This window comes from Nuphar pumila, chromosome 3 (assembly GCF_984573655.1).
Source record: "Nuphar pumila chromosome 3, dmNupPumi1.hap1.1, whole genome shotgun sequence".
Taxonomy (NCBI): Eukaryota; Viridiplantae; Streptophyta; class Magnoliopsida; order Nymphaeales; family Nymphaeaceae; genus Nuphar; species Nuphar pumila.
Genome location: NC_143251.1, coordinates 110,288,748 through 110,306,476, shown reverse-complemented (window position 1 = coordinate 110,306,476; position 17,729 = coordinate 110,288,748). Strand labels below are relative to the sequence as shown.

At 36.7% G+C, this 17,729-nt stretch overlaps 1 protein-coding gene across 1 annotated transcript; it reads left to right on the top strand.

Annotated features, from left to right (window-relative positions):
- The first annotated feature begins 6,440 nt into the window (after positions 1–6,440).
- LOC149843276 (protein XRI1-like) lies at positions 6,441–15,773 on the top strand. Its single transcript, XM_090000870.1, has 10 exons — positions 6,441–6,518; positions 11,075–11,160; positions 11,245–11,314; positions 11,538–11,548; positions 11,646–11,701; positions 11,790–11,918; positions 12,063–12,196; positions 12,312–12,402; positions 14,804–14,884; positions 15,493–15,773. The coding sequence occupies exons 1-10, from the start codon at positions 6,441–6,443 to the stop codon at positions 15,771–15,773; spliced, it is 1,017 nt and encodes a 338-aa protein (XP_089856996.1).
- Positions 15,774–17,729: the final 1,956 nt, after the last annotated feature.

Below are 17,729 nucleotides of genomic sequence, written 5' to 3'. Positions count from 1 at the left end.
TATCATGTTTAAATCATGATATTTATGTTTTGACAAAAAAAACATGATATTTTAATAATATAAAAATATCATGATAAATTGCTGTTTTTAACTTTCAGGTAAATTTTCATGATATTATAACAAGAATTTTCATAAATCTCGTTATATTTGTTACTATGGCGTGGAGAAGACGTCTGAAATCTGTAGAAGAGCCGATAGAGCTACTGGTGTGCATGAACGTGACTGAAACTAGCTCTCTGCCGACCAAGAATTCTCTAATTCAGAATATTCCGACCATAATGATGATTTTAAGGGCACATTTGAAAGCCAGAAAGATGTAGAAAAAGTGATACAAAATATAAAATCTGGTTGGATTTTCCAACACTTTCAAATGAGAGATTTTTTAGCTGAGAGAGTTTTTCTGAAGTGCACTTTTTGATAAGAAACATTCTTTCATGGAGAAGGGGAAGGGGGTTGGAGGAATATTTTCTACCAAAAGAAAATTTATTTTTATACTCCCCACCACCCATCTCACTACAAATCATCACTACCACCCTCTTCCTCCTCTCATTCATTTTTTTACATTTTTTTACTTTGTTTTTCTCACGCTACACAAACAAGTGAAAAACTTTTCATATCAAAAACTCTCGTAAGCAAAACTTTCTTTTCCTATGAGAGTTTTTTTCTCTTCCAAATGCGCCCTAATGGTTGACAACCAGATAAAACGGAAAAAGGTGAGGCACAAAGAAGGGAAACGAAGATTGCCACATGGAAATATGATGGCAGACTTGCCGTCGCTAGCATCAAATGTGTGCTCATAGACAAATATTGTAATTATTGGGCTTGTAATGATGGGAGTACAGGATGGTTATAGGGTTCAGCAAGATAAGCGGTCAGATTGGTTCTCCCACACATCTGAACTGTAATCTTATCATTTTAACTGCAACCGGTAGGGGTCTGCCTGACCCCAACTTGCCAATAATATATATATATATATATATAATTGAACTATTTGGTTGATAAAAAATAGGTTTAATGGTAAAATCTTATTATTTATTTTTAAAAAATGTATTATTTCTGCAAATAAGCCGGTTCAAACTTGTCTCCTTTAACTCAAGTCCATTATGAGCTTGAACTCAACTTGTCTCAATGTAATAATGAGCATAGTGACAAACTTTTTAAACGGCAATTTCTTTGTTTTTCAAAAACTCCAGAGAAATTGAATTTTTTTATAAATCTCGCATTTTTTCAACAAAATCTCGGCAATAAAAAAATCAACAACAACAACAACTACGCCTTCATCCCAAAACAATTGGGGTCGGCGATATGAACCAAAAAAGAAAATCATTATGGGTCTTTCACATGAATCCTTCTCCTCCAATCATTTCTATCCAATGCCATGTTCTCGATGAGGTTCAAAGCATTTATATCATTTCCTATCATCTTCATCCAAGTCTTCTTAGGCCTACCCGACCTCTTTTAACTAATATATATATATATATATATATATTTTTTCATCCTTCTAATTGGAGCATCATTAGGCCTTCGCCGAATATGTCCAAACCACCGTAAACGATTCTCTCTCATCTTGTTTTCAATGGGTGCAACACTTACTTTCTTACGTATCTCTTCGTTTCGAATCTTATCTTTTATTGTATTTTCACACATTCTCGACAATAAAAAAATAAATTAAAAAATATAAAATTTATTTTTTATAAGAAAATATTAATAAAAAATATTTAAAAATAAAAGCACACATTTTTTTCATGATAAACAGCCATTTAAAACGTAAATATCACGTTTAAATCGTGATATTTATGTTTTTTCATAAATCTCACAAGATTTTGAAAAATCTTGTGAGAAATTGTCGCAATTTCTCACAATATTATCACGAGATTTTCATAAATCTCGCGATATTTGCTACTATGATAATAAGCAAAATGAGCCAAGCTTGAACACTTGAAGCTCGGCTGGTGTTTGGCTCGTTTATCATCCCTCCCTCTAATTAGGGATGGGCATCTGGCCAGCCCGGCCCAGCCGTGGCTCGGGCAGAGTTCATGCCCGGCCCAATGCCCACCCCCACCTCCAACGTGGGACTATTTTTTTATTAAGTATGACAGGAAAGAAAAGGACATCCCACCTTCTCAGATTGACATCACAAACTTGCCAAAATGTACTCAAGATATGTTGGAGAGCTCATTAAATAGAAATAAATACATGTGATAATGATAATTTGTGAACCTTTGTGCCACAACTAATGCACATAGATAGCTAGCTATTATGATGAGAAGTTGTAACTATGATTCAATGCTGGTTGAAAAATCCACAATGCTGCGCCATTTTTCTTGGATAGCTGAAAAAAACCCACCTATTTTCTATCAGTTGACCTAGTTCGATGTATCCATTGTCATAGAACCCCATATCCTCTTTCTTATTTAAAAAACATAAAAATACCTAAAATTAAAATTTTATTTTTATTTAAAAATAAAATAAAAATTAAAATACTATTAAGAAACTTTAAAACCTAATTAAATATTCTTGCTATTTTAAAAAAACTAAATGAAAACCTCAAACATTAGTTTCATACACAAGCTAATTCAAACAAAAAAATAACAAACCCCCTCAAAATTTTAACTAAAATCAAACATGTATATTATGTCTAATGTTGATTAAAGAATACAGAAATAACTAATTAATATCCATCTCATTAAAAACCCAAATGCTAATTTGAAAAAACACGCACAAAAATCCCTAAACCTTAGTTATTGAAATACGACTATTTAAAAAAAAAGTAAATAAAAAACCTAAATTCTAATCCTAACAAACAATATTTTTAATTTCATATGCTAATTAAAAAAAGCTATAATAAAAAAATAATTAAATAATAGTTAAAAAATCACCAAATTAAAAAAAGCTATAATAAAAAAAAATTAAATAATAGTTAAAAAATCACCAAAAGTCTAATCTTAAAAAAGGGCATGTGAAAAAAAAATCAGATGGTGGATGGTCGAACGCAGGACACCAGCCAGAGAGAGAGATGGTCTTGTGTGTGTCGCGGCAACTGCGAGCGTGGTGTGCTAGAGGCTGCGTTCAGACCAGGGGCAATGACTGAAGCCCTTCAAAACTTCTAGTGAGGTGGCCCATGGCCAATGGGTTTGTGCCCTAGGGCTATGGGGTTGAGGAGTTAGGGAGGGGCACAAAAATAGTAGAGAGAGAGAGGTGAGGTCAGGAGAGCAAAATGAATATATATATATATATATATATATATATATATATATATATATATATAGAGAGAGAGAGAGAGAGAGAGAGAGAGAGAGAGAGAGAGAGAGAGAGAGAGAGAGAGAGTATTCACCACTCGGCTCGGGGTCACCCTGATTGGGTTGGGCCACCAGTGGCGTCCACCCTGACCCGGGGCACCGCCCATTTGCAATCTCAGTCAGGGTAAGGACATGCCCACCCTACCCACAATGTGGCTCTGCCCCTACATCAGAGTGTACCCGAACTAGTATGCCCAAATAACAAGCTCTCAGGTTCATTATTGACTTGCATTGAAAATGGAATCACAACCCAACCCATAATTTAGGGACAATACAGATTTATTTTTTGGGTAATCCAAGGGATAACCCCCATCATCGACCGCACATTGTGGGTCTGGCCTCCAGTTGGTAAAACTCTTGACATCCCTCCTGCCCACCACAGCTTTGACTTTGCAGTAAGGGATGCCACCCATAGGTTTCGAATTCCATCAACTTGATAACATTTACAAGGTGCCCCCTACCAGATGAGCAGAGCCCTTGTGGGCAACAATCCAGAATATTTCTTTTTGCATAAAATATAAAAGAACACCCGGGTTTCCTAGGTCTGGTCTGGTCAGATATCAAACAATAGCCCAAACCCATGTCCAGATGTTATTGGGGTCGGGTTCGGGTCAACCCAAATAACATTTGGGTCAGCATTTTTTATGCCCATAGCCGGATATCCGGGATCGGGTTGGGTGGAGCAGGATGCACCATTCACATCCTATGCAATAATTACCAGTTCTTTGCATCTATATAAGCAAATGAATGCACATGAAGGCCCAATAGGACAACCTAAATTTGAAGTTACTGTACAGGATTGAATTTCAACGTTACAGTGTGTCAAACAATGGATGTGTGAAAATTAATGGCTATTCAGACTGGTAGCAAAGACCACCTTATGTTCTTTTATCTTTTTTTCTTTTGTATAATGGGGGTAAACATTGGTTACTAAGGTACAAAATTGTTGAGTAGAAATCATCAGTTTTTACTGTTTGGACCTTTTTTTTTAATGGCAAGCTGGGGTTAGGCAGACCCTACCAGTTAGACAACTATACCATTGGGTTTTGAACCTGCAACATCCCAACACAAGGTGACTTGCACTAGCTGCCCCTACCAGACAAGCGGATCCCTGGACCTTTTTGTAGATCAGATATGCAATCTTCATGACTTGTTTCTTAGGAAATGGGTTTTGAATAATGTGATTGTGACATGTAAGCAGGTTTTTTAAGGGCTACAAAAATCAACAGTCTACAAGATACCTGAATATTTGGTTTGATAACATACTGCTCTCATCCCACAGAGAAAAAAAAACATGTAGAAAAACTTCATGAATTAAAAAATCATGTCCTTGTGTGAGAAAAATAAAATCTAGGGTCGCAAAGAAACTACATTGAACAAATCTATGATCAGATTTAGTCGACATGACTTGAATCCCTAAGTTTCACCTCAATAGTTCCATATGTTCGTTAGTACAGGATGTTTACCTCTTACATAATGTGCCAAGATGGAATGGATATCTGTTTTTATTTCAAGATGCTGTACAACATGGGAAAAATTAACATTTGCATTAGTAAAATAAAAACTGTAATGAGAAAAAATTATGATCATTATGATGCACATTGGGCCCATACTCATTTCACATGTGCTTGACCTATTTCTGGCTCATACTTATCAGGTTCGACACTCTAGCCGGGATACAGACAGCTAAAACAAGATCGAATATTACATATGGATCAGATTATTTTTTTTTGAAAGGCAAGCTGGGGTTAGCAGTTTCCAACCAGTTATTATTCAACCTACCACTGGGGTTTGAACCTGCAACCTCCCACCACAAGGAGGCGTGCACTGACAGCTCCTACCAACCATGCAGAGCCCCCGTTGGTACATATAGATCAGATTTAATATTTAAATATTTGGATTATTTTTGGATTTGGATCAAAGTTTTAGGGCAGATCTATATTCTGCTGGGACCTAATCTTACCATATTACATGTGAAAGCCTTGGTTTTGGTTTTCTTTTATCAGTTCAAGTCTTACCATATATATTTTGGATAGAGATTTAGCTTTACATCATTGGATCTTATTCTGATTCAGACTCATATTTGAATCTACTAAACAAAATTGGGATATGTATTCAGATCAGACTTGATCGGGACCGTATCCAATCTTATTGCACCCATATCTGTAGCTTGGTAAGAATTACCAAACAAAACCGGAAGGAGCTTAAGCTCTGGTCAAGCATGAGCTCATGTGCTTTGCTTGCGGGAATATCAGAGGATTGAGGTTTGGATTACATGTTAAAAATAAATAAATAAATAAATTATAGAAAACAGTTCAACTTATCACTATTTACAAAGAATAGTGCAAAATTCTAATAATTGCAGTCTTTCTTTTGTTTCATATATTTTAGAGAGTGATGATGCATTAGAAAATGTGTACAAGTTAAGACAAGACAATAATTTTCAGAAAAACATTTTACAATTTTAATAAGGTGTAAAATTACTTTTTTTTTCTCTTTTGGGTAGGCTAAGGGAAAATCCCTCCATCACGGACAAAACATTGGCAGGCCTCTGATTAGTAAAACACTTGAGGTCACCTTGCCTACCGAGGAGTACACTCAGCTACGTCCTTACGGTGAAAGATTTTGTATTGTAAATCACTACTTTGTAATTTGATTTCTATCGTAAATCGTTACTCTCTGATTTGATTTCTACTGTAAATCGTTACTTTCTGATTTGATTTTTATTATAAATCGCTATTCTCTGATTTGATTTCTACTGTAAATCATTACTCTCTTATCTGATTTCTACTGTAAATCGCTACTCTCTAATTTGATTTACATTGTAAATCGCTACTCTCTTATCTGATTTTTACTGTAAATCGCTACTCTCTTATCTGATTTCTATTATAAATTGCTACTCTCTAAATTGATTTCTACTGTAAATCGCTACTCTCTTATCTGATTTTTATTATAAATCACTACTCTACTCAGTTTGACGTTGCCACCATTAATTCTGTTGTAAATCGTTATTCTCGGTCTACTTAGTTCGACGCTTGCATCATGGTATCATGATGAACAATAGATAAAATACTGATTTTTTTGATAGTTCAACTATTTCTCACAAACAGACGACGACAAAGGGTGCTCCGACGATAATAGATGACGACGACAAAGGATGTTTCGGTGACAGCAGACGACGACAAAAGGTACTCCAACAACAGCAGAAAGCGACAAAAGGTACTCCGATGACAGCAGACGATGGCAAAAGATGCATCGTCAATCGAAGCTCCTGTTACAACAGATGATGCATCATCAAAGGGTGATCCAGAACGTTTAAAGCGACATATTGCGAGGAACTCCTGTTAAAGGAGTGAAGTTTACTCCTTAGGGCAAAAATGATGATGATTTTAACCCATTCTGGCAGGAAGACATTTTTGTCATTTCCTTAAAATATTGTTTTATGATGCTAATGGCGGAAAATGGTATTTAAGTCTTTACAAACGCACCAGACTCCAATGCTAAGTGATGCTGACACACACGGAGTAATGAGCTCCACGTAATTACATACATGGCGCTCATTTAGACCCAAGAACACGCACCTGCATGTTCCGGGGGGAACATATAACCTGTGAATTTTAAACCATGGTCATCCATGCCATGTGACAAACCACAGTTGCCCTTAGCGAGGTAAGCAGAGCCCTTGTGGGCTAATTTTTCTTTTCTTTTTTGAAAGGCAAGCTAGGGTTAGGCAGACCCCCACCAGTTATTATTATTCGACGTACCACTCAGGTTTTGAACCTGCAATGTCCCACCACAAGGATAGGTGCACTGACAGCTCCTATCAACCACACCGGATATTTTGTTCCACTAAACAATGGCCAACTGAGTGATTTTAGGACCAAGACTAAGACCAAGATGAAAAGCACAAATGAAGTTGGGAGGTACCTTGTAAATAGTTGATAATTGAGCAGCTTTACAATTTAATATAAATCAAATAAGTAAGATTGGATAAGACCCTTCTGGTTTTGTGTATGGCTGGGTATGACGGAGAATTGAGATTTTGAATTTAGATATGATAAAAAAAACTGAAAAAAACCATAGAAATCAAATAAAGATCCTATTGGAAATGGAGACTTAAAAAATGGGCAAGATGCTAAAATGAAACATGCTATTATTTTTTTTTTTTAAATTCTAACCTTAGCCATGTGATTTATATACTTGTTTTTATAGGAATCACTTCTTGGAGCATTTGATTCCAATGAATGGATAGGTTTTTCTAAGGTTTCAAAAATCAATGGCCTATGATTTTCGTAAATTTTTTAGATTCCAAATACTATTGTTTTTCATCCAAAATGCATGATCCAAGTGTTGATTTCTGGTAAATCAATAATGCTAAAAATGTTTATGAGGTTGGGATTTCAAAAAAATATTGAAAATTCATTAGCATGTTTCATTTAACACCGTGCCCATTAAGTAGGTATCCCAATACAACAAGGCCAATTTAAATGGGACCATTGGACTCAAATTAGATTTGGATCTGGTAAATAAACTTCCATTGGGGTTTGAATCCAAATCCTAATCCAATAATGCTTGAACCAATTTAGAGTAATTATACTGAATATGAATAATATCAGAACCGAATACGAGCCATTTACACAAGTTGCAGTCAGCCCTATGGCCTCACATACGTACTCGGGTCTGGTTGTCCGGTTTCATATCCGATTCGGCATGCAGGTGGATCTCATGACCACCTGGGGATGCAAATGGGTTCGATATTGGCCAATTTATGTTTCACACAGACCTATGTCGGAATTTTGCAAAGGGCGCCGGTGCTGGATCCGATCCAACTTAAATTTCATTATAGTGTCTCCTATCTGGACCAGATACGAGTCTCTGTGGTATTGGATTCACTGAAAACGGGTAGCAAACTTTATTTGTCCTTAGAAAAGGTAAAACGAGTCGGTTAGACTGTACCCAAGTGTAGCCTATATCTGACCAGTCCTGCCCTTGTTTATTCCAAACCCAACCCGCATTCTGTTATATGCTACCTGGATCTGATAATATTATTGGATCTGGTTCAGACCCATGTTCATCCATACTACTCACAAACCAAGTTTTGACCCGATCCGGATCTAGATCTTCCAGCATGGGATGTATATTATGGATTCAAACCGAAAGATGCGAAAATTGCAATGTCATGGGTAGGCACCTAACTGTTTGGGTCGGATATTCGATTGAATCTGAGTTTTTAGTCAGATTCGGTCAGCAAAACCAAATCTGAATGCTAATTGGACTAAGATTTGGTTGCTCAAATCTGAATATGAGACAAGAGCTGACCTGATTATATGCATATGTATTTATTGTGGTATGTCCTCTAATTGGATGTGGGTTCAATATCAGGCTTTACACATCCATAACCAAGACAAGATCCGACCCGTTAACATCCCTATTTCATGTGTTTACTTTTACTTAATTAGGGCTGTCAATGGGTCGGATTCCTGACCCATCGGGGTGTACCTAAAACTTGCCTGAATAACAAGGTGTGAGGCTCGGAGTTGGGTTTGGGTTTTGCAGGACTATGAAAATAAAATCCCAAATTTGAATTCATATAATTTTAGAAGTTTACTTTTACTTAAAATATATATAAAACACTAGGGTTGGGTTGAGTACTTGCCAAAAAAGCCAGATCAGTTTCAGTACCCAGCAAAAATCATCACCCAAACCTGACCAACATATTGCTCGGGTCGGGTTGAGGTGGACCCGAATATTATTCAGGTCAGCATATTTTATTGCCATACCCGAGAATTCGGGTTCGGGGCGGATACCCGAGACAAACCCGACCCATTCGTGTCACCTGTACACTGCTCTCAATGGGAAGAACTACACCCACGTGTCACGTGTCTTTTAATCGTATCCTTGTGACAATTTCAGTTGCCTGGTTCCACCACGTTCTTTGTGCACGATAACCACCACAGGACACGATGCGTTGGCTCGCCCTTCCCAAGGAGAGAAAAAGGGGTTAAAAGGCAAAGGCGTGGCGTGGGGGCGTGCTCTCTCTCTCTCTCTCTCTCTCTCTCTCTCTCTATATATATATATATATATATATATATATATATATATATATATATATGCACGTTCTCACAACCCCTACCCCCATCATCATCATCAATATTAGTAAATTTATTTTTGATAAATAAAAATACATTAATATATTTATAATAAAATGTCTCAAATGCTATTTTTGCTCCTTACTATGACATTCATATTTCATCATCAATAATTCAATACTAACAAACATTTGTTGGTGGGGAGAATGTCTCATGCACCCTTCTTCTTTCCATGTATCTTGAGAGGTTTTAAATGACCAACCTACCTCACACCCTCAGCTGTAACTGTTCATGACTAGGACCAATAAATACTGTTGCTGCTCAAGTTTAGGAGCAGGCTGCATGTGAGACTCATACTTGAGTCAGCCCGGTCGAGCCACGGCGGATCAGGTACAATCACATTGCACACTTTGAGTGTGCCACTGCACCTCAGATATGGAGGGCAGATCAGGTGCAGTGGCACACTAAAGTATGCAATGTGATTGCGCCTGGTCGGCGGGTTCATTGAGCTCATGTTATAGGATTACATGTAATTTTCTTTTTTGGATAATCAAGGAAAGATCTCATTGCTTACTGAGTTCCTCGGTATAAGGAGTACACCCAACTTTATATGCAACAAAGGATGCACACCTGTGAGTTTTGAACTCATGACATCCCATCAACTTGGTTACATTCATAAGTCGCCCCTGGCAGAAGGGTGGAACACATGTAGTCAATATTAAAAGAAAATTTGATCAATTATAATACCATAGTAACCAACAGGGGCTGTGCTTGTCTGGCAGGAGCAGTTAGTGCACGTCACCTAGTGTTGGGGGAGGTTGCAAGTTCGAACCTGTTGTATAACTGGTAGGGGTCGGCCTAACCCCAGCTTTCTCTGTGGAAAAAAAGAAAAGAAAGGCTGAAATGAATTCTTCATTGGTAAAAGACATAAAATGTCCCTTAAAATTAATGAAACAATTTTTACTGTTTTTCAAACAATGACTGTCATTAACTCTCATATTCGGATACATGAATGGTTAATTGCTTCCTTTAATAAATGATAGCGTGAGTTTCCAATGTCTTTAGCAATCATAATTGTGAGTAATATGTCACTGCAGTCAATTTCAAAGCTTTGAAGTTAAAAAAGGGAGTCTTCTAGTCATTTGTTAGCAAATATTCAATGTTAATTAGACCAAGATTGCTATTATCATTAGTATCTACTAATGAAAAGACACGACCCCTCATTTATTGCTACCAGTTTGATTAAGTTTTAATGATTAATATTTAGCATTGCTTATCAGAACATAAACCCAGATGTAACCGTCTCTCTCTCTAGAGAAGTATCTTTGACGAAAATCAGTCCTCTCTGTGGAGTACTTTCACAATAATCTCTCTCTAGAGGAGTATCTTTCACAAAACCCTTTCTCTTATTAAAAAACACCAAAAGCAAAGAAAAGAGAAATGCTAACAAAGACATTCCGATCCTAACGGCTACTTTAAATGGTCTGAGGCAACGATATCGCACAGTCTACCAATATCAAGGCGGACTTCTTCCTACCACCAACAGATGGATTTGGCCAATGCAGGGTGAGTTTCCCCTCTGCAATGAATTTATTTTTGTTGGGTTGTTTTGGGAAGATATTCGGTTTCTCATATATTAACAAAAACTCCTCTTGTTAATATTTTCCCTTTTTTTTTGTTTCTTAGAAACGTTTTGGGGTTCAGTTGCTTCGTGGTATTGTTTTTGGGGACACCCATTTGATGAATGTGCTCAAATGGGTTTGTGGGTATCGGTTTGTTTTCTTTATGTTTATGGGAGTTTTTTATTACACATTATGAAGTAGATTGTTGGAGTTTTTTGTTGCATATTGTGATAGTGTTTCGGTCTATCTTGGTGTTTTTCTTCCGGATCAAGATGTTGAATTAGGCATCGTTTCTTCGTTCATGGTATTATACTTGTGCTTTTTGGAAAATTTACTGTCAGATCTACAGCTTCTCATGTTACCATCTGTTTTGCCTTTTCTTCTATAGATTGGTCTATTCTTCATTTTGTAATATTTTTTTCTTTTTTCTTTTGGTTCCTGCTTTGTATCTTTCTTTGATGCTAATACTGTCAAAAGAGCAAGGGAGACCTTTCTTTTAATAAAGTTTTAAATGATATCTTGTACAGTTACTTTTATGGTAATTTCACAAGAAAGCTGAGTTATACTCCTGATTACTGTGAATAAGAAATCTAAATTATATTTTTCTGCGTGTATTTTTGTGAAAAAATGGTTAGTAACGAGCCCTGGGAATGGCAAGATGACATCCGGTTTCAATCAGATTCTCTCCTTGGTATGTTTTTGTTGAATGCTTTGTTGCATTTTTTTTTGGTTTATGGCATCCATTTGCTTTTCTAAAACGAGGACTTAGTTGTGTTTAGATATTTCACGTTGCCTGTGGGATGAACTGAACCAAAGTGGGAAGGATTCATGGTCCGTGTTTGATGAGACAACTCCGATAAAGGATTATGCTGGTTTTGATTACTCTGTTTCCTCTGTCACCGATCAAGGTACACATCTCTTGAAAAGCTTCAGTCTTTCTGTTATTGAACTTGTTAGATAGAGAAAGAGCTGCATTGTTGTTTCATTCTACACAACAATCTATAAGTCAAATTTCGAAGTTAAAGTTCATAACTTGCACTTTAAAACTGCAGTGGTAATTGACAAGGGAATGGAAGAGCATAGGGGCTCTTCATCACAACTGAAAAGGCGGCGCATGCTGCAGTTTTCATCAGAAACAACTGAAGAGAAAAACTCGTCTGCTTTTGTTAAATCTAAGGTTCGTGAGGTTTCCTGTATTATCAATTTAAGTGCAACTTTTTTTGTTGGCTGGTTTTGGTGGTGTTAGGTGTCTGTTTTTCTTTTCACTCACAACTGAAAAAAATTTCTTGTTCTAACATCAGGTTAGGGATGATTCTTTGATAGAAGAAAGCACAGATCTATATTTTTCCGATGCAGTTCCTGAAGATCAACTCTGGGTTTCAAGAGTTCCTGGTTGGTCTCCTTAATTGTATACTTGTGTGTGTGTGTGTGTGTGTGTGTGTGTGTGTGTGTGTGTGCAGACGTTCTGTACTTGCAGTCTTACAAAGTTGGATATCTTTGTTGCCTGTTCGGGTTAGCTATGCAGATTCATACGTAACAACAACAACAACAACTACGCCTTCATCCCAAAACAATTGGGGTCGGCGATATGAACCAAAAAAGAAAATCATTCTGGGTCTTCCACATGAATCCTTCTCCTCCAATCATTTCTATCCAATGCCATGTCCTCGGTGAGGTTCAAAGCATTCATATCATTTCCTATTATCTCCATCCAAGTCTTCTTAGGCCTACCCCGACCTCTTTTAACTAATATATTTTTCCATTTCTCCATCCTTCTAACTGGAGCATCATTAGGCATTTGCCGAATATGTCCAAACCACCGTAAACAATTCTCTCTCATCTTATTTTCAATGGATGCAACACCTACCTTCTTACGTATCTCCTCATTTCAAATCTTATCTTTTATTATATTTCCACACATTCATCTAAGCATACGCATTTCAGCTACACTCATTTTTTGAATATGATGTCTCTTGGCAGCCCAACATTCCGTACCATATACTAAAGCGAGCCTAATTGTCGTCCTATAAAACTTTCTCTTCAACCGCAATGGCATTCTACGATCGCACAACACTCCAGTTGCACTTTTCCATTTCATCCACCCAATCTTTATCCTATGATTTACATCTCCATCAATTTCTCCATACTTTTGAATGATAAATCTCAAATATTTGAAACAGTTATCCACCGATATTTTTTGCTCACCAAGCTTCACTACACTCCCATCACTACTTCGTTGCTTACTAAACCGACATTCCATATATTCTGTCTTACTCTTACTCAACTTAAAACCTCTTGCTTCCAATGTCTGTCTCCATAATTCTAACTTAGCATTAACCCTAACTCTAGACTCATCAATCAAAATAATATCATCAGCAAACAACATACAGCATGACATATTTTCTTGAATTGATCTCGTAAGCTCATCCATCACTATAGCAAATAGGAAAGGGCTTAATGCAGATCCTTGATTTAACCCAACCGTTATAGGAAAATTGGTTGTCACCCCTCCACAAGTGCGGACATTGGTTACTACTCCTTCATACATATCTTTAATTATACTAATGTACTTGAGAGAAACACTTTTCTTCATCATTGTCCACCAGAGAACGTCCCTAGGTACTCTATCGTATGCCTTCTCTAAATCAATAAAAACCATATGCAAATCTTTGTTCCTCTCTCTATATCTCTCAATAAGTTGTCTAAGAAGATGTATAGCTTTCATAGTTGATTTAACAGGCATAAAACCAAATTGATTCTCCGATATCATGACAACCTTCCTCAACCTAGACTCAATCACCCTCTCCCAAAGTTTCATAGTGTGACTCATGAGTTTTATACCATGATAGTTTGTGCAATCTTGTATATCACCCTTATTCTTATATAAAGGCACCAAAGTACTCTTCCTCCACTCATTAGGCATCTTATTTGTCCGCCAAATCTTGTTAAAAAGATTTGTCAACCATTCTAAACCTTTCTCTCCCAAGCATTTCCAAGCCACGATAGGTATACCATATGGGCCAACTACCTTTCTTGATTTCATTTTCTTCAAAGCCTTTGAAATTTCTTTCTTTTGAATCTTGCGCATGAAGTCACGATTCATCTCATGAAAAGAAATGGAGAAGTCTCCAAGATCCTGAGCATGACTTTCATTAAATAGCTTATCAAAATACTCTTTTCATCTCTCATTAATCTCCTCATCTTTGACTAAAACCCTTTGTGTTTTATCTTTGATACATCTAACCATACTCAGATCCCTCGATTTTCTATCTCTCATCTTTGCAAGCCTATAAATATCCTTCTCACCCTCTTTGGTATCCAACTTGTCATAAACCTCCTTATATGCAGATTCATACGTACATTTAAAATTTTTTGCATACTAGCAGACGTCTATGTTAACACACACGCACATGCTTGCACACAAATATACATGTAAAGTATGTGTCCCAGAGGTTTTTAACTCCTAATTACTTCATTTTTATTAGAACATTTCAGCTCTGGCAGTGAGCTGGGTCAGTCACCAGAGGAATGGATGGGAGAGTGCTTTAATAAGCATCAAATGCAGATCAGTTCAAATGACATGTAATTGTTACTTACCTTCACTTACTAATTTTATGTTGCCTAACATATTGAGGAACAATTTTAACTTATGAAATGTTAAACAGTAACTTCTCGGGCATCTCTGAGGAACAACTCGATATATCAGGTGTGTAAAGCATTTTGCTTATGCATCAAATTCTTTTAATGGCAAAATTCAAATTGTTGATATGTGTTTCTGGTTGTACTGTTTCAGAGTTTTGCACTGTGCCACCTGAAATGGAAATGGATGTGCGGCAAGAGTCCACACCTCAAGCTCCTTCTACTTATTTTACGGGTATTTATCTTCTGTCTGTAAATTTCAATTTGCATTTGAAATATATGTCTTCAGTCAACCTACCCTGTCCAGATCTGAATTGTGAGTGAATGAGCCTAAAAACCAATCTTGGAAAAATTGTTTTCTGGAACTGAATCAATTTTCAAAAAGATTCAGAGAATCAGTCTGGTTCAGGCTCGAATCAAATCAGGATGAATCGGTCAATTTATTTTTCAAATTCAAAAAATCATAAAACATAGAAACAAAAGATTACAGAAAAGGGTCTGATTCAACCCCAATTCAGCCTGATTCCACCAATTCAGGGTTGATTTGGCTGGTTTTTGAGCAGGCCCCATTTTGACCCTGAAGCGAATCAATTTGAGGTCGATTTGATTTGGTTCTGCTAACATTGCTAAAAAAAAATTTGGCAACCGAGGACCCGTTTCTTAAGTTCCAAGCAGCTCTACCAAAGTCTGACATGCCAACTATAAATGTTGGTTTGAAGCTACTTACATTGACTACTCGAGGTTAAGGCTGCCAACTATGAATGGCAATAGTTTGAACCAGTTTTAATTGGACTATTTAGAATAATTAAGCCTTCATGTATTTCTAATAGTGTTCCATATCAGGTACACCATCATTCATCAAAACTCCTACAAAATCATCCATGCCTGTTGCTTACCCATTTACCCTCATTAAACCGTGTGGTATGCAAGGAGATGTGACACTAAATGACATCAATCAACGGATACTCACTCCCAAAGCATCAAGATCAAAGCACAATAAGAAGAAGGATGCTGTTCCATCATATCCTACTTCAGCATTCTCAGGGAAGCCTGTTGTTGCCTTGACTAAAATCCACACTGAAGGAGGGAAGGGGAGCATTACAATAATGAGAACCAAAGGCTAAAGAATGATAAGTTTTTTTGAGGAGCATGCACACCAATTGCTTTTTGGGGGTTTGCAAATGTTTACCTAAGATCAGTGATCATTGTTGAGTTCTTGCAATATCTGACTCCTCTTGCTGTGATGGTTTTTTCCTAATGATCATTGTAGGTTTGTTGTAATCTTCTTCTTTTTTCTTTTTTTCAGTGTGTGAGACTTTTGGGATTCATAATCCTATCTGGAAAATGGTAGTTTGTTGCTTGCAACATAAGATTGACAGTGAAATGGTTGCACATATCCTAGGATCATTATTGCTTTTGGTAGCCCTTTCTTGCAGAATGCTTGCGTTATTGCCGTCTACAATCTATTATTTGTAGACAAACTAATTTGTGAAATGGTGCCTTTAGATTGCAAATTATGTTAGTTGTCTTTGAAGCCTTCTTATTTGTGTACATTCAATGATTTATACTTTTCTTTTCTCTTTTTCTTTGTATATTATTTTAAAATAACTATTCATGCTAATGGTCGCTGAATCTTTTGGAGAAACATGCTTTGACTTGGCTCTGGTCATCTCCATGTTTTGAGTCTGAGCTTTTGAACTTTTGTATCAAGTATTTTAAATTTTTAGCATATTAACTTGGAAAAATTGCAACAGTGTCATTTACATAAGCATAATAGGTAGCGAACTGCCTATTCATCTCAAAAAACAGGTAGGTGCAACACGACATTTGAGTTTGTTGGCCCAAATTATACAGCTTAACTGCTCGATGCTCATGTGGAGCATAGTCCATCTTTTCTTCAGATGAGCAACACAACCTTGACCTCTCATTTGCTGTGAAACCTTGTTCACTAAAAGAGAAAAGATAGTCTTCTCCTTTTCTTTAAAGCAAATTTTATTGCTGAGAAATGTTTCTCTTTTATGGCCATAGGTCAATCCAGCAGTAACTGAGATTGAGTGAATGGTTTTATACTATTTTAGTGGGTACATTTCTCTCATTCTTTGACCATGGAGTCTTGAATATTTTACATTACCATATGCAAAAGTTGCATTATGATCTATGTAACACAGACTCTTCTAACAGGGCACCACACCCGCATCACACCTGCACCCATGCGGGTGCGACACTTGGACACGGCTTCCTTAGGTGAAGTCAACCACACTGAGGTTCATTTCTGTCTAAAAGTAGATTTAATTAACCCTAACCAAGTCCAGTTTTATTTATTTTGTATAAATAAATACATAAATGCACACACATACACGTAGTATTAAATTAAAACTGTTAATATATATATATATATATATATATATATATATATATATATATATATATATATATATATATATATATATCCTTCCTACACCCATGCACCCAAGTTTCTTTAAAGTGTCGCATCACCACATTTGCACCCGTATCTGCTCCTACACCTATGTGACATAGATAGTGGTCTGCATTTTCAGATGCCAAACCAACATAGGGGTGTGAGTAGGTCAAACCTCTAGTTGGTTCATTTTAGGTTTCTGAGTTTATTCCTGTCCAAAATGAGATATTTAGACTTCCTTGTGCCCACAGTAAACTGGCTTGTTTTCTTCTCCAAAAGACTTTTACTGCCACTGGTTTCATTGCAAACACTGTTAAGATTTCCCGATTAACAGAAGGGAGTAGTATATTTCTTTGGTCCGCAAGGGCTCTGATTTCTTGTCCGAGTTAACCTCAGCTGACGGGGGTCAACTATGGCTTGAAACCCACAAGGGGCTTCCCCTGCCACAAGGTCAAAGTTGGTATACTCTCCATTAGATAAAGGGACTTTAAGGGTGGTGGAGTGTGAAACATGTTTCTTACCTGGATATGAATTCTTATTTTTTTTTGGTTATTTTTTTTTGGATAAGTTTGGAGGGTATTTTTTATAATTTTACTCTAGAATCCTTGTAGAATCAAACTACTACAGCTCTTGTAGTTTCTTTGTTGTACTGAGCAACACT

What these genes read in the sequence shown, in the direction of transcription:
- LOC149843276 (XM_090000870.1), top strand. Translation starts at nt 6,441, where the DNA reads ATGACGACGACAAAGGATGTTTCGGTGACAGCAGACGACGACAAAAGG. An exon ending in TTCCTCTGTCACCGATCAAG is followed by an intron (nt 11,919 to 12,062) that starts GTACACATCTCT and finishes TTAAAACTGCAG; the next exon opens with TGGTAATTGACAAGGGAATG. An exon ending in TTAAATCTAAGGTTCGTGAG is followed by an intron (nt 12,197 to 12,311) that starts GTTTCCTGTATT and finishes TTCTAACATCAG; the next exon opens with GTTAGGGATGATTCTTTGAT.